At 32.2% G+C, this 16,967-nt stretch overlaps 2 protein-coding genes and 1 non-coding gene across 4 annotated transcripts; 1 reads left to right on the forward strand and 2 right to left on the reverse strand.

The window, feature by feature from the left end:
- Positions 3,671-4,975, reverse strand: LOC104771705 (fe(2+) transport protein 1-like). Of its 2 annotated transcripts, XM_010496272.1 has the most exons (4): positions 4,510-4,975; positions 4,361-4,464; positions 4,115-4,264; positions 3,671-3,976 (listed from the first exon to the last, which is right to left on the reverse strand). In XM_010496272.1, the coding sequence occupies exons 1-4, from the start codon at positions 4,973-4,975 to the stop codon at positions 3,671-3,673; spliced, it is 1,026 nt and encodes a 341-aa protein (XP_010494574.1). The 2 variants fall into 2 exon arrangements, with proteins under 2 accessions (XP_010494574.1, XP_010494573.1); XM_010496271.1 differs by having other exon boundaries at positions 4,361-4,975.
- LOC104771706 (probable zinc transporter 8) lies at positions 6,501-8,024 on the reverse strand. The gene is made up of 3 exons (XM_010496274.1): positions 7,412-8,024; positions 7,156-7,305; positions 6,501-6,856 (listed from the first exon to the last, which is right to left on the reverse strand). Exons 1-3 carry the CDS (start codon positions 7,997-7,999, stop codon positions 6,551-6,553), a joined length of 1,044 nt encoding a protein of 347 aa, XP_010494576.1. The 5' UTR covers positions 8,000-8,024; the 3' UTR covers positions 6,501-6,550.
- On the forward strand, positions 13,331-13,401 carry TRNAG-GCC. Its single transcript has one exon. It is a non-coding gene; the product is annotated as a tRNA-Gly (tRNA).

The raw sequence follows: 16,967 nt of genomic DNA on the forward strand, positions 1-16,967 counted from the left end.
CTTTCACATATCTTGACTAAAACCATATTCAACAAACATTTGATCTTAATCAACGATAATTATCTTCTCTATTCAGTTTAATATGAATATTATTTGTTGAACAAAAGAATCTAAATTGTGAGAAAATGTTATAGGTTATTAATTAAATTATATACGCAATTGAAGTGGTCTGGAAATGTTCTTAATTTTATAAAGTTTAGGGTAGTTTTTAAGTGCTTTTATGAGTTACATCAATTTTAAAACATGGTTTATCTAGAGTTTTTTTAAAAACATCTTAAATTATTTAGCTCAAAGGAACTAAAAATAAGGAACATTATTTACGTATAAACTACATGATATGTTAATAGGCTGATGCCTAACACTAACAGGCCAAATTTCTTCCCAGCATACATTTACGTAAGTTACTTGTGTAGTTAAAATTGTATTACTAATCAGAATTAAAATTGTATTACTAATCAGAATTTGACTTAGATCCAACTACATCAAATTCAGGATACAGAGAATTGTGTGCCTTTGTAAATGCCAATGGGCTGTTTCTGTGAAGGGGCCAACCTCTTAATTGGGCAATTTATTTTGCCAACAATAATTTGGTAGTTTTACTTACCATCATAATTAATCTAATAACCCCATACGGATAGAAACAAAATTGCAGGATAATGTCATGACATTTTAACCTGGGTACAACGTTTTCAAGAGATTAGTTTTGTTTTTACCAAAAAAGCTTGTAACAAAGTACCTCACCTCTTAGGTAAATTTAGTTGTCTTCATTGTAAGTTTTATCCTGATAACGGTTATCCTAAACAATTTTATAATAATCTTATTAATTCTTGATTAATACTATATATATAAACTTCTAAATTTAGATGAAAAATGAAAACTCTAATTAGATAGGAAAAGAACCAAAATTTTGAACCAGAAACTAATGTTGAACTAATATGGTTGTTGTTTGGATAATCAATATTGTACCAACTAATCCTTTTTATTCCTCAATATAACGAAGGAAACCAACCGACACAGAATAAAACTTGATAATGAGACTTTCAGAGATCCCAACTGACTAAAGTACGCGATTGTCGAGTTTTATTAGCGTTGATGTATGAAATCGACAATATAAATAATACGAGTTTTATTGGAGATAAATCGGAGCTGATCCTTTTATTAACGTAGAATCGAAGGAAGTCTTTACAGAAAAAGACAATCAAAGTGCTAAGCGCAGTAAATACTACTCCCTCCGTTTCAAAATATAAGATGTTTTAGAGAAGTTTTTTGTTTCATAATATAGGATGTTTTCAAGTTTCTATGCAACTTTTAGATTAATTTAGTATTTTATATTATGCAGTATTATTTCTGATTGGTTGAACTTATTAAAAGTAAAAGCTTCTTAATTTGCGTGTTTTACTTAAAACATCCTATATTTTGAAACGGAGGGAGTATTTATTAATTGCTCTTCTCTCTCTGATTGCCCAGATTTTGGATCCTGTTCCCTGACAATGACATCTGGTATTTATAGTGGACAAGTAACTTAGGGTTCCTTCAGCAAATGACGATTTTGCCTTTGCGGTCAGATGGACCAAGTCCATGACTTCAAGCCCTAAAATCTTAAGAATCTCCTATCGGGCTTCTTAGTTGTTGGGGGGCAAAGCCCATTATCCAACAATTAGTAGGTTATGTTGTATATTTTTGTTTCATATGAACATACTTGGTCTGAACAATAAACTGGACTTATATTAATGTATAGCCCATATAAAATTCGAATTGTATAGTTTGTAAGGTAAACCAACACAAACTCTAAGCTTTCACTATATAAAAGAAGTTAGAGTTGAAGAAAGATACGCAGAAAGCATAAAGACATACAAAAAAAGCTAGTTGTACTCTCGTGGCAGTTGTAGGACACAACGCATAGCACTGTGCAGGACAAATGCAAGAGCGCAGAGCGCAGTGACCCTTAGCCAACATGAGTTGAAGTTAAGGTACCTTGTGAACTAATCAAACTTGAACTTATTAATGCTTGCTTGGTTTGCTAGATTCAAACGAGAGTTTAGGGTTTAGTAAATTCATTGCTTATATAGTTAACGCTGCGAGAGTGGGTTAGCTTTACAACCGTGATTTAATTCTAGAACGGTGTCTAATGCATCTTTAATTTAATCGCCTAAATTTGTGGTTATATTTCCTAATGATTCCCTGCGCCTAATGTTTCTCTTTTGATTTAAACCACTTGTTACTTTTCGTTTTTGATAGTTACTTTCATTCACAAACTTTTACATTATCTAAGCTATATTTAATCTTCACAATTTCTTTATTAATTGACCTTTGATCAGTTACTCTCTAAGCTTTATATATGAAACACAATGTAAACCTTGAATAATTGATAATGGATGTTTGTGAGAAAAGGTTCCCACACAAGATGTACCCTCAAGCAGAGGGGAACTTGTTAAATCTCTATTTTATGTTTGTGTTATGTTATTGATCTGTGAAGTAGAAAAGGAGTAGGGGCAGAGTCGCGTATGCGGTTCACTACAGAGGTGAATCGAGGTCTGCAATTCTCAACAAGTTTAAACATTAGAACTTAAAACAAATCAATTTTGTTTTATAACTCAATTTTTTTTGCTTTCACTAACAAAAAAAATTATTTTAGTTTTTAAAATTATTAAATTTTCTTCATGTTACTTAGAAGACATTATGTAGTTACATATATAAAGAGAAAATATTTCTAAAATTTTCCTTAGGAGACTAAAACGGTTGGTCTGATGCTTTGTTATGCTGTCTTATCCCCTATATAATAAAACGGAAGTATACAACTTTTTTTTTGTAAATTATATAATTTTTATAAGTTGGTTACAAAATAGGTTATAGATTAAATATAGGTTAGTTACAAAAAAATATTATAGATTAATTGATCAATCTATGGAATACACTTAAGAATATTCCAAAGAATCATTTTAAAGAGAATATTCCAATGATTTATATAATTTCCAAAATAAAATCTTTGGTATTCCATGTATTGTTACAAAATATATACTGTTAGGCATAAAAATATAATGTTAGGCGTAAAAAGAATAAAATATTGTAATTTATCACACTTAATCATGATTTCCAACATCTTATTGTGCAGTTGAAAATAAAATATTAGCTAAGCACGGGTCATATTAAAACATTCTCATCAAACATGTTCAAAAATTAAAATAAAAACAAACAACAAAAATAACTATTTCTCATACATAAATTTACAAAATTACAATATAAAACTTACAAATATGTGCTTTTTACAAGCATCATATTTAGCATATGATTTTCTTGCATAATGTTTTATCAAAAAAAACTTTTAAAAGCAATCATATGAATTATATTTATTTTAAAATTATAATATAAATAAAAGGAATTTGAGCACGGGTCCTAATCTAGTAAATCATTAATTTGTCTGTTACGTTGTGTTAAAGTTCAATATCGAAAGTTTATTCTAAAAAACTAATACACAATTATTCATCACACGACAATTCTTGCTCTTTACATAATTTATATGAAAGTAACCAACAGAAGACATAAACACTTCACGCGACAGACAGAGATCAAACGACACTTTCTAAAACCGAACTTATAAGTTTGGTTAATTAACCAAACTATTTTAAAACATGAACACCAAAATTACTGATCAGTTTATCATGATAAGTTTCTAAGCCCACTTGGCGAGGATTGACATGCCACCGCAGCCAAGTAGAGCGGCAAAGAAACACTTGATTTGAAGCTTGATGCTGCCTTGTAGCTTTGGTCCCATGAACTCAGCCGCTAAAAGGTCCACGAGGGCCATGTAGATGAGCAGTCCTGCTGAGCACGCGTTAAGCAGTCCAACAGTGATCAATGCGGTCGGACTATCATCCCTGTAAACGCTCGACAATGCAATCCCTAAAACGATTCCAAAAGGTGTTGTAACCGCGAAAAAGAAGGCCATCACGAGCTTTTTTACATTCGTATATTCCGCCTACTCACAATTAACAAGATTTTGTTAGTACACATTTATTCAATATCTCTATGGGATATAGTGTATTAAAATACCTATCATGTGTATTGGTATATAGTGTATTAAAACACATCAATAAAGATGTAGTTTGCGATTTACCTGGAGGATGCAGCCGCCGAGACCCATGCCTTCAAACATTTGATGGAAGCAAAGAGCTGCAATAAGACCCTTAATAGTGCATGTGTCATTTGTTGCACCTAGGGATAGTCCAATGACTACGGAGTGAACTATAATTCCAAGCTCCAACACCTATCATGTGTTTATATAACATGCTAAACTGTTAACTAATTTTGTAAAAACTTTATATCACTTTAATTGGTAAATTTATATATGTGGTGGACTTACCATAGCAACAACACGGTACCGCAATAACTGTGAAGAACCATCATCTTTATTAGTTAGTGTAACGCCATGACCATGGCTATGACCACGAGTTATCATCGGATTGGCTCTCTCCTGATCACCGTTACTAGCAGAAGGTACGATCTCACTACCGTTCTTGCTAGAGTAGAAGCTAGTCGCCAAAGAGTCAATGGCTAGAGTGATGAGGGCCGACAACATAGCGACAAATCCTGTGAATGGGAACTTGTGCCATGGATCATCCTCTAAGCATTCTGATGACAACATCTCAAAAGAATCTGGTAACACGTGCATGAAACTTGTTCCGAGGATGATTCCGGATGCAAAAGCCTTGACAATTGTGAAAATGTTTCCGTCCGGATGGAGGAAAGAAACGTATCGGCTGAAGAGAGGAGCCGAGACACCTATCATGCTGGTCACGAGGATGGCTACAATGGATATGATTTTTAAAGGTAAGGCTTTAGCCTTGTTGACGCATGGATTAGTTGACTCCGCTTCACATTCTTCCGGGGCCGTTGACATCGCCGGAGATACGGCAAAGCTGATAAGAATTAGGGCGAAGAAGAAGAGCTTCATAAGTGTTTTAACCGAAGCTGCCATTATAATTGTTTTAGAAACTTCTTTTTGTTTTAGTTTTCTTCGAGCGATTTGTATTCTCGTGTAGTCGTGTGTTCTATTTGGGCGTGGTACGACTTAGCTTATATAGGAAAAAGTGGGCTGGCTATTCCCATGCCAAAATTTAGCTGACGTTGAAGATATTTCTTCTTAATATGTACGGAAAGAATTAAGGAGTTGGCGAAATAATTTTATTTTTTAATGTTAGGATTTGGTGAAACTGCAATATTCTTGCTCACGTACGTAATAAGAAGTTGTACGGATCGTGCCTTTTCACAAGTCGTACAATGCGTACGGTTGGATATACATAGACTAATTATTGGGATTTGGAGAATAAAATAGTTACAAGAGGAGTAACCTTTTTTTTTAATGGTTTATCTTCAACTATACAATTTTAACCAAAACATATTTATATCTATTCTCTCTTATAATTCTTTACTTTTGATTCAAGACATGCATGTACGAAGCCATTATATTCCAATCCATAAAAATATGTATCACAGTTTGTTGTTTTATAGACTATTTATATGAATGGGTTAAGTTTCTTGTGGAACAAGAGAATTCTTTGGATCTAAGAAGAAAGAGAGAAGCACGTGGCGTGATAATTTTTGTACACTGCTTTTAGATGCATAGAGAGAGTGTTAAGAGGTAAAGAGCTAGGGGTTAATCGTTGTAAAGTAAAAGTCTCTTTAAAACAATTTAAGGATGTATATGGTAAAATTAACCATATGTACCATATATCCTTAGTGTGGTAAAATTTATCAGGTAAAGCAATTGGTTATAAGATTTTGGTAACATCCTCAAGCTAAAGATTTGGAACGAAAGAAACGTTAGACTGTCCAAATCCAAATCCACAATCGCAAGCATAATCATTTAACAGATAATGTAAACTACATGAAGGGGAATTTTGACCATTCCTCATTCGGAATCAGACTCATTGATCAATACATCTCATATTTGGTTCAGTCTTGTTCCTCATTCGGAATCAGACTCACTGATCAATACCATTTGATCAGGCCTGCCCTAGATCACTCATGAACAAGGACTTTAGGCATCGGATTTATTAACAATGGAGAATCATTTTCAGAAAAATTGTTGGTGGTGTAGTGGCCAACGCCTTTAATTTTCTTCTTTAATCTGGAGTGTTTGACTTTAATTCTTTCTAATATTTGTATTCTTTCCAACAGTTTTTGTTAATGGACCAAAATTTTATTTTGCTTTTACTATATCCCTACAATACTTTTATCGACAAGCTCACTGAAATTCCTTATTAAGTATTTTTTTTGTAATCCGACGATAAAGTTAAAAAAATTCTTTTTCTTTTGCCAATAGAATTAACCATGCAAACAAACCAAAAAAAATGGTAGTAAGAGATAAAAATTCCTCAAGATAAAGCATAATTCAATTGTATAACCCGCAATACAGTATGACAATGAAAACGAAAGTATAATCGCTTGAATATCACATTTTTCTCTTCTTATGATAGAGAAAAATATATTATTTACACTCACTGAAATATTATTACATTTCATAAAAATTGAAAGTTAAATGTTGAAGTATTTACGCCCACTTAGCTAGGACTGACATTCCACCACAACCGAGCAAAGCTGCCCCGAAGCAATTAAGCTGAAGCTTGACGCTTCCTTGGAGCATAGATCCCATAAACTCTGCGGCTAGAAGATCAACAAGTGCCATGTAAATTAGCAACCCTGCTGAACATGCATTGAGCAGTCCGACTGTGATTAAGGCTGTTGGACTGTTGTCTTTGTAAACGCTGGACAAGGCTATACCAAGAGCGATTCCACACGGTGTTGTAACCGCAAAGAAGAAGGCCATCACAAATTTCTTCACATTTGTATACTCTGCCTGTTCAAAAAATAATTGTTTGTATACTCAGAATGTTTTATGTTTCTATTATCGTTAGATACTTTTTATTGAAAATATTATTAAACAAAGGTTACACAAATTCACATAAAATTTTAAATTACTATTATTTAATCTATATGTTTATGGTGTTAGTTGCTATTATTTTTGAAAATAATATATGTGCATATTAATTTTGATCCTCATTTAATTTTTACATTGGGGCTTAAGGCTTTTACGATTTGTTTAGTATTGTTTTAGACCAGAGATCATAAAAGATTGTAATATAAAAAAAATTGTACCTGGAGGATGCAACCACCGAGACCCATGCCTTCGAACATCTGATGAAAGCAAAGAGCTGCAATAAGACCTTTAATGGTGCATGTGTCGTTGGTTGCACCTAGGGATAATCCAATGACCACTGAGTGAACTATTATCCCAAGCTCCAACACCTAATTTTACACGTGAGTTTTTAAGATGTAAAGTAAATATTCAAAATTTATAGTACTTTCCATATGTTAAAGCAAGAGCTAAATGAGCTCGTAATGAAAAACTAACCATGGCGATAACTCGGTACCGCAAGAGTTGTTTTGAGCATGTAGAGCTAGTTTCTTTAGTTGTTAGAGGCAAATGATCGATTTGAATAATCATCGGAGTAGTCCTTTCTTCACTGTCGTCAGCGACAGCTTTCTTGGTGTAGAGACTTGTAGCAATAGAATCAATAGCGAGAGTTACAAGACCGGACAACATAGCGACAAAGCCCGTGAAGGGAAACTTGTGCCATGGGTTGTCTTCAAGACATGGAGAGGACAACATCTCGAAAGAATCGGGCAAAACGTGCATGAAACCAGTTCCTAGGATGATTCCGAATGCAAAACACTTGATGATCATAAAGATTTTACCACCTGGATGCAGGAAAGTGACATATCGGCTAAAGAGAGGAGCTGTCACTCCGATCATACTTGTCACGAGGATGGCAACGATTGCTATGATTTTGAGGGGTAAGGCTCTGGTTTTATCGATGCAAGAGTCTGTTGGGTCGGTCTCGCATTCTTTTGGAACCGTTGAGATTGTCGGAGAGATTGCCAAGGAGATTAGGAGGAGTACGAGGAAGATTTGATTCATGTGTTGTGTTGTCGTGGCCATTTTTAATTTTGGCTTTTTAGTAAAGGAAACGGATATATGTTATTTTTGCTTCAAATAATGTGATATTTGACTCGTATATAAATAGAGACTATATAGTATGCTGGCTGTTGATATTGACATGGTATATTATTCTTTTTATATCTAGGAAGAATAAAAACGCATGACACACGGAGTCAATATCAGAATAAATATTAAATATAAATATATAGTTTATGCGAATATGTAATCTTATGGTTTAAATAGAAATTCTTAACTTCATATGTATGTATTTAAGGGATCAAATATTTTGGTGGCTTGTCAGATTAATGAGTCCTTTGAGGTTTTATTCGTAGAACTAATTAGAAAATCTAACTCTTTGCATTGCTTTATTTATATTCGTAGAACTAATTAGAAAACCTAACTTTCTCTAAAGTTTCCTACCAATATTCAAGGCGACGATGCAATGAACTACGATAGGGTTTAATATGGTTGGAGATGGATAAGGCTATTTAATTTTATCGTATGGTTATAATTAACATATAATTATATTAAATATACCAAACATATAAATGATTATATTCTATACTATATAATATATTATAATTATTTTATATAGTATATATATTCTCTATCTGTACTTTCATTCTGGCCATGGGTCACGGCGATCGAGGATTTAAGCTTCGTTCATGCTTTTGGATCGTTAACAAGTCAACGTTAATATACCACTAAATTATTTTTTCACTAATCTATAAGACTAGAAATATATTAGATGTTTAATTTTGAACATATATTTGAAATAACTATGATAAAGTTTCACAGGTATAAAATATTTCAAGTTCAAGGCCAGAAGAAAAGTTACTAGTTCCGAACTAATGTTTGATATCTATTTTTTTTATCAATCACATGTATTACACACATTAGAATTTGAATGGCAACATCTCGATATTAACAAGAAAAATTATTAAACCGACAAAAACATTAAACCAAAAAGTAGAAAAAAATACAATTTTTTTTAACATGTTAATCGACTAAAAGAAGTCGATTCAATCAAACATATAAAATGATTTTAGGTGAAAGTGTAAAACTATAGCTTGAATATTAATATTATTATCTTAATTTATCAAAAAGAGAAGAAAAAAAAATATTATATTGGATTCACAGGAAATATAATGTTTTAAAAAGAATAAGTAATATAATAATATTGAAGTGCCGAACTTTCATATAGAAATAAAAAAGAAAACAGTCGAATGAAAAGCTTAGACTTGGGCATTCAGATGAAGTTTAAGCGTCACTCTAACCTACATTCTAGCTAAATGAATTTGATGATATTGCATAACTTGATTTATGGTTGTCTGTTAATGAATATTGAAAAGAATAATTGATAGGATTATATGTGTAGATTAAAGATTGGAATCGTTTTAGGTTGTGATGAATTTATCTAAAGTTTTTAAATAAATTCCTTTCACCATGCATCATAGAATTAAAAATAAAACTTTTACTCTAACTACTATATTCAGCATGTTTTAGGTTCTGAGATCCATCTTGAAACCTCTCTTCCATACTTTGTTCTTGATTGTTTGCTTGAGAGCAAGCAAATAATAAGTTTGGGAGAGTTGATATGTCTATATTTTGTCTCTCCTTAGCATATATCTATTATGCATTTAGCTAGGATAACTCATTGTTTTACATCACTTTCTAGTCTCTTTTATATATTTTGCATGTTTAGGTAGTTCTTGTATCATCTTCGTATACATCTTGCATATTGGAGTATTTCAGGTATAAGGAGATGTTCACACTGTTGGAACCGAATGGAGGCTGAGACGTGCATCCGAATCAAGCGCACAAAAAAGAATGCAACGTCAAACTCAACCAAGCTCAACTTGACCATGCGACTCGACCAGCACTCCCGGGAGAGACGTCATGCGACTCTAGCAACACCTTAAGGATTCACGCTATGCGACTCCAGCACCACCTTGAGGATTCACGCCATGCGACTCTAGCACCACCTCAATGATTCAAGCCACGCGACTAGAGAAACACCTCATAAGCGACGTCAGACTCAAGCGCCACCATCTCCACCTTGCGCTTCAATCCAGCCTCGCCTTCCCGCTTGATTCGACATGTTCTAGGAAGAGAACCACTCTCCCACTCGAGCACACCCCCAGGAGAGATGTCATCCCACTCGACCGACATGCGACTTGGATGCACTCCCAGGAAGAAGCACCAGCATGCCACTCGAGCACACCCCCGGGAGAGTTGTCATCCCACTCGACCGACATGCGACTTGGACGCGCTCCCAAGAAGAAGCGCCAACATGCACTCGACCAAAACGCCTGGAAGAGATGACATTCCACTTGACCGACCATGCCAGACATCCGACTCGAGCAACCCGTCTCGACCGTTTCAAAAGATTCTCGAACCGCCTCTCTATCTTGTCGTTTTATGTTTTAGGATTTTCTATGGTTTGCTATAAATACTCTCTTAAGTCTTTATCCAAAGGATATTGTTATGACCCTAGGGTTTATGAGTAGCCACCAAAACATTTTCTGAGTTTGTAATTCATACTTCTCTGAATCTATTTAGAATTTGCATGTGTTTCTTTGATCAATCTTGCTTCTTAGAATATCATCTACTTAATCATGCTTGTTTCAACATTTTCTGGGTTTGTGTTCTTGAGTATGATGTTTTCTTTGAGTAGTGTTAGTGTTCTTGAGGATGAGATAGATTAGGTGGAGAATCTTAGTGTATAGGGTGTTGAAGCTTAGATCTGATTGTTTCCCTTTTGGATTAGGATTCTTAATGCTAATTTCTTACTAATCATCTGGAATTAGAACTTAGGCATTTCCACACCCAAAAGGTGTTTGATAAAATGTCTGACCAACTAGTGCCAAAGATTTGCATTCCTAGCCTAAGAGATTGGATGTCTAGGGTGTTTATTGACATGAATGAACTTGTATGTAATGCCTTCTTGAACAAGTTTCTCTAGCGAGAGTTAGGTTTGGAAGTGTTTGAGTATGAGTAGCTTCTATCAAGAGATTGGATTAGCTAAGTCGTAATGTTCATTGTCTAGGGATAGTTTGCTTGTGGCATGTTAAACACTCTGTAGACTAGGAGACTTCGCCTATATTAGTTACTCCCATCCTTAGGATCTCTACCTTTCTGATTGCTATTGCATTCCTGAGACTGTTTTCTGTTCTTGTTTTTTAGTTCATGCTTAGACTTGTTTTTTTTTTCTTTTCATTATAACCCTTCAAGAGAAGTTTAGTACAATAGGAGGCAAGATATAAATAAGTTCAAAAGGAGCAACACATGATCATAGACTGGAGCTACTAATAGGCATTACGGAGGTTGGAAATGGGTAAACCAAAGACCAAGATGAGTGTCCTGTGGCGAATTCGTTAAGGGTTGAACAGCTCTTGAGGTCCGGTCCAGCGACAATAGCTTTCGACGAAGTGTTAGCTGGATTTCCCTCTGCAGTTGAGCTCTGTTCGAGAGGAAGTGGTATGAATTCTTGAGTTGCGCTCTTGCCAAATGTAATAGATAAGGGCTTGAAAAACCAATTTGCAGATTGAATTGAGTCTCCTGTTTGTGGTGGGGGACTTAATCCAATTGAGGACTCCATCAAATGTTATTGTTGTTGATGTGTGCAAGGAGGAGAAGAGTGCCGTCCATAGATTCCTCGAGTAAGGACATTGAAAGAATAGGTGATCCCTCGTTTCCATACCTGTCAAACAGAGAAGACAATAAGGAGGAACGGGTAAGCTCCAACGAATTAGTCTGTCTCTCGTTGTAAGGCGGTCCTGAACAGTAAGCCAAGTCATAAAAGCCATCTTTGGGATTCTTTCCTTAAACCAAACTTGCGAGGACCAGGGAACTGAAGGACCAGGAGGATGAAGGTGCTTCCAAGATGCTTAGACTTGTTTCTGCTTCTACTTATTCATGTTCACTTCTTGCAATGCATGTTCGTCTCTAGTTTTCTAGTTTATTTATGTTTTGCATTTTGATCATTCTAGGATTGTTAGACATAAACACGTTCTTTGAATTGGCTTGACTTGTGATATCTTGATTGTATCTTGAGTGACTAGTATCATCCCATTTGGATTGATACCTGTTGTACTGCAATGACATGATAATAATACTCTAGGATAATTGATAGTAAAATCCTAGTGTCAGATTGAAATCAGAATATAAAATTAAGTAAAGTAAATGTAAAAGATTATCAAATGTATAGAGTAAATCAGATAAAACTTGTACTATTATTTTATAACTAACAAATTACAGTAAAATTTAGGAAAAATGTTTGTTAGCTACTTGAATTATACGCCAACATATAAAAACAATATAAAAATCTTGTTAACTACGTCAACTATTGTCATCACATAAGGACATCCATAAACAAACATAGGTTATGTGTACAACACCATAGACATTCAATTCCGGTGGTTGGTTGGTTGGCCGGAATCCGGCATTGACCAGTATTGACCGACATTGACCAATGTTAACCGGCGTTGACCAGAAAAAATATATTTTGTTTTTTTCCTAAAATAATATTTTTTTTTGTTTTCATGTATTTTTGATAAATAAATAAAAATATAAATGATTTGTATAATTTACAAAAACAAAATTTAACAACAAAAAGTTATACAACAAAATAATACAAGACAATTATGTACCAAAAAATAAAAATTATATGACAAACAAAATTTGTGGTATATCTAGTAACTAATTTTGTTAATACAGAAAATATACAAAAAATAATATAATAAAACTATACCACCAAAATTTTATGTGTAGTAGATTTTTTCATAAAACTATAACAAATATATACCTTTTTATTTTGTATTTTCAAATATGGGGATTTTAAATATATATATTTACTTCTTTATAAGATTATGTCATTTGAAATATATCCAAGACATTGCCAACTATTTCTTTATTTTTAATAAGAAAAAGAAAGGAAGAAAATAATGAAATTTCTATTTATTTACATGAAAGACATATATCTAGAAGATAATTAAAAAACAAAAGTTGATTTTGTAAAATCAAAGATTGGTCTTGTAAAATCAAAGAAATAGTTGGCAATGCCTTGGATATATTTCAAATGACATAATCTTATAAATAAGTAAAAAGAAAAAAATATATTTAAAATCCCCACCTTTGAAAATACAAAACAAAAAATGATTGTTAAAAGGAAAAGGTATATATTTGTTATAGTTTTATGAAATAATAGAATTGTTAATTGAATTGATTTGGTGGTAAAATTTTATGAAATGACCCCAAACCAAAGAGTGTATCTCGTCTAGCTTTGAACAAATATTATCGATAAATTTCTTATCAAGAAGGCAAAAAAATGCGGATATAGTCGAATGGTAAAATTTCTCCTTGCCAAGGAGAAGACGCGGGTTCGATTCCCGCTATCCGCCCAAATATAAATGGATTCAAAAAGATAAAAGATTCGGTATAGTTGACCGGGAAATATAGTAATTTTTTCCTCGCGTCCCAAAAGACACGTATTAATTAATGACTAGTTAATAGAATCAAACTTTCAAGATCTACTACACATAAAATTTGGTTGTATAACTTTTTGTTGTTATATTTTATTTTTGTATATCTTTTTTTTTTATGTATTTATCAAAAATACATAAAAAGAATCATTATTTTTAGGAAAAAAAAAAGTTTTGAATATTTTTTCTGGTCAACGATGGTCACGCCGGTTAACACTGGTCAATGTTAGTCAACAATGGTCAATGCCGGATTCCGGCCAACCAACCACCGGAATTGAATGTATATGGTATTGTACACATAACCTATGTTTGTTTATTGATGTCCTTATGTGATGACAATAGTTAATGTTGGTCAACGCTGGTCAACGCCGGTTAGCACTGGTCAATGTTGTTCAACAATGGTCAATGCTGAATTCCGGCTAACCAACCACCGGAATTGAATATATATGGTGTTGTACACATAACCTATATTGTTTATTGATGTCTTTATGTGATGACAATAGTTAACGTAGTTAAGAAGACATTTATATTGTTTATATGTGTGGCTATGTGTTGGCGTATATTTCAAGTAGCTGATAAATATTTTTCCTAAAATTTATGCAAACATTTTCCAATATTATACTAGTTACTAGGTAAATATCTGTATTTACGTGCATGATTTGATATAGGTTTTAAATTTATTTTCTTATAACATTTTTTCAAGTATCAAATAATATATATATAACTACTAGTTATAACAAATATACAACGCAAACAAAGGAGAAGGAAAATCGAAAATACCTCTGTTTGGATTCTCGATAACACAGAGGGTGGTGAAGGGACGCCAGTTAGAGTTTGCAGGGTTGTGTACTTGAGATTTGATATATTGGGTGACAATTGACAAAAAAAGAGATAATCGAGTATCGAGGAAAAACCTCAAACGACAAAACTTCAAAATGTAAAGAACCCTAACCTCCTTAGCTTTTAAGTGTTTTAATTTTGGGTATTCGATTTACCATTTTGGGTAAAACGTGAAACCAAACAAATACTTACGAGTCCAGCTATATAAAAATCAACAGTGTAAAATGGCAAACACCAAAACCGAAAACGGTCTTGTCGGTTCTGGTTCGAGTTTTTGTCCAGAAACAATCCTAAAATCCAACTAATCAAAATCTATTTTAAACTTGGTGTATCGAAACTGGGCCAGACCAAATGGGAAGAGCCCATTGCTTTTTTTTTTCTTTGGTAGGCTACCCATTGATTTTCTCTAAGTCTAGTTTTGAGCTTACATACTTTATAGACTTTTTTCATTTAGTGACAAAATCTTTTTTTCTTTAAGAGAAGTACTACTACAAGAGTGGTATGAGACGTGGATATTTAAGCAAGAATGATTCGAGCTCGTGTGACTGTGTGATGAAACATTTCTTAGCTATTGGTTTAAAACGTTTGTATATTCCCTGAATGACGATATATAAAGAGTATACATATATAGCCAATGAAATGTGAAACGGTAATTTCAAGTCTTTTTAGGGATTCAATTTGAGTGGACTGATTAAGAATTACAGACATACTAATTCGTTGCAAGATAAGATATACAAAATATATACTTGAAAATATAGTTTCTAAAATAAGCAAAAATGACACTATTAGACATAATTTACAGCTTCATTTGGAATCAATAATCATATCATCAGTATCCTACTATATTAATTGAGAAGTACAAATATGAAACTAACCTTAAAATGTATAAAAAAATACATTCAATTTACCATTAAAAAACTTAATTAAAATTAATTAATTAATTAATAAATATATTTACTTAAAAAATAAAAACGCTGACATATCAAATACTAAAAAAATTTAGAAAAGTAAAAGAAATCTATTCAAATCAAAACTAATTTGTACTTGAAAAAAATAAAAAATAAAAATTAACTGCAAAGATTTTTTAAAAATACGGATAAATTTTTTTCAATTTTATTTTATATTGTCATGCCATTGGTTTTAAATAATTATAAGTTAAAAAATATATTTTCTCTCTCTAATAAATTATGGACGAAAATTACAAAATATTTTTTTTAAAAAATATAAACAAATCAGAATTTCAAAAACTAAGATATTATATCCAAGTAGTCAATATAATTATTTTTAATAACTAGATTTTGAAGATTTTGTTAAGATTTCAAATTATGATTTTCCTATCATCTTTATTTTATTTTATTTGCAATTTTTTGGAATTTTAATATAATACTTATGATTAATAAAATACAGATTTTTTTTCTGCATATGTTGTGATTTAAATTTTTAAAAACAAAGATATATTACTCGATGTATGAAAATAAAATGTGTGATTTTAATTTTCACATTGGCGGATTGGTAAAACTAAATTTATATAGCTGATAAATTAATAAATTTTAGTTTTTCAAAATTATAATATTAAAATTACTACTTCATATTTCAAAAAATAATGATGCAAATACAACAAACAAACAATATAAAACTGTAATATACGTTAAAAATAAAATACTATAATATTGTAAAATAATTAGTATTCAAAAAACATATATAAATTTATAAAAAAATTAAAAATAAATATTATTTCAAACAAAATAACTTTAAAAAAAATATATATAACAATAATTTTTATTATTCTATTGTAATTTTTTAAAAAAATATTGACACGTGCTTTAAGCATGGGATATATCTCCTAGTATAATGTGAAACAGTAATGCTTATTTTATATTCCGAATTCATCCGTGTTATTCTTTTTCTTGTTTAAAGTCTTAGAAGTCTTTTCTAGACAACTTTGAGATGTATTGTCTTGAGTACAAATTATTATTACTAGATGAGTACCCGCGCACTGCACGGGTTATCTTTTGGTGATATGAACAATTAAATTTTCACTGTCAATATCACATCGTGTATTGAGTAGTCAAAAACGAAAGCATAAACCATGGTGATTAATATCATGTGACTGAAAATTTGGAGTAGCCAACACACATGATTGAATCTTCTTTTTCTCTAGTACTTGAGCAATAAGAAAAAAAAACTGTAGTAAATTTGGCTAATTCCCAAGTCTCATAATCTATTATACGTCTTAATAATCAAACACAAAATGACCAGTTTCTTTTTATCCTATAGTAAGATTACATTTACCAACACACATACCGGTCTTGTGTATAAAAATTTAGAAACAACACCACTCAAAGACAAAATCTTTAAGGTTCACCATAGTGAGAATGAACTTGCAATCCTGTGTATAGTTGAGCAGATAGAGTCATAGGAAAAAGGTTTGCAGAGAAGGAAAACAACACAACAATGTAAAATTAAGAGAAAACTTTGATTTTTCGTATTTGTTATCGAATGAGAATGAATATAATTACTTACAAACTATAATTAGAAGAACTAATTAAACATCTTTCTCTACATATTCACGACTCCTGCCATATAAGGATTTGTTTTTTCGAACCTGCAACACCGTACCAAAGCAAAAGAATATAGGGATAATT

Source organism: Camelina sativa, chromosome 20, assembly GCF_000633955.1.
Source record: "Camelina sativa cultivar DH55 chromosome 20, Cs, whole genome shotgun sequence".
Classification (NCBI taxonomy): domain Eukaryota; kingdom Viridiplantae; phylum Streptophyta; class Magnoliopsida; order Brassicales; family Brassicaceae; genus Camelina; species Camelina sativa.

Excerpts from the sequence above, each read along its gene's own strand:
- LOC104771705 (XM_010496271.1), bottom strand. The coding sequence starts at position 4,975 with ATGGCAGCTTCGGTTAAAACACTTATGAAGCTCTTCTTCTTCGCCCTA. Across the intron at positions 4,265-4,360 it reads GGTACCGTGTTGTTGCTATG|GTGTTGGAGCTTGGAATTAT; the intron begins GTAAGTCCACCA and ends AACACATGATAG. Across the intron at positions 3,977-4,114 it reads TCGGCGGCTGCATCCTCCAG|GCGGAATATACGAATGTAAA; the intron begins GTAAATCGCAAA and ends AATTGTGAGTAG.
- LOC104771706 (XM_010496274.1), bottom strand. The coding sequence starts at position 7,999 with ATGGCCACGACAACACAACACATGAATCAAATCTTCCTCGTACTCCTC. Across the intron at positions 7,306-7,411 it reads GGTACCGAGTTATCGCCATG|GTGTTGGAGCTTGGGATAAT; the intron begins GTTAGTTTTTCA and ends GTGTAAAATTAG. Across the intron at positions 6,857-7,155 it reads TCGGTGGTTGCATCCTCCAG|GCAGAGTATACAAATGTGAA; the intron begins GTACAATTTTTT and ends TTTTTTGAACAG.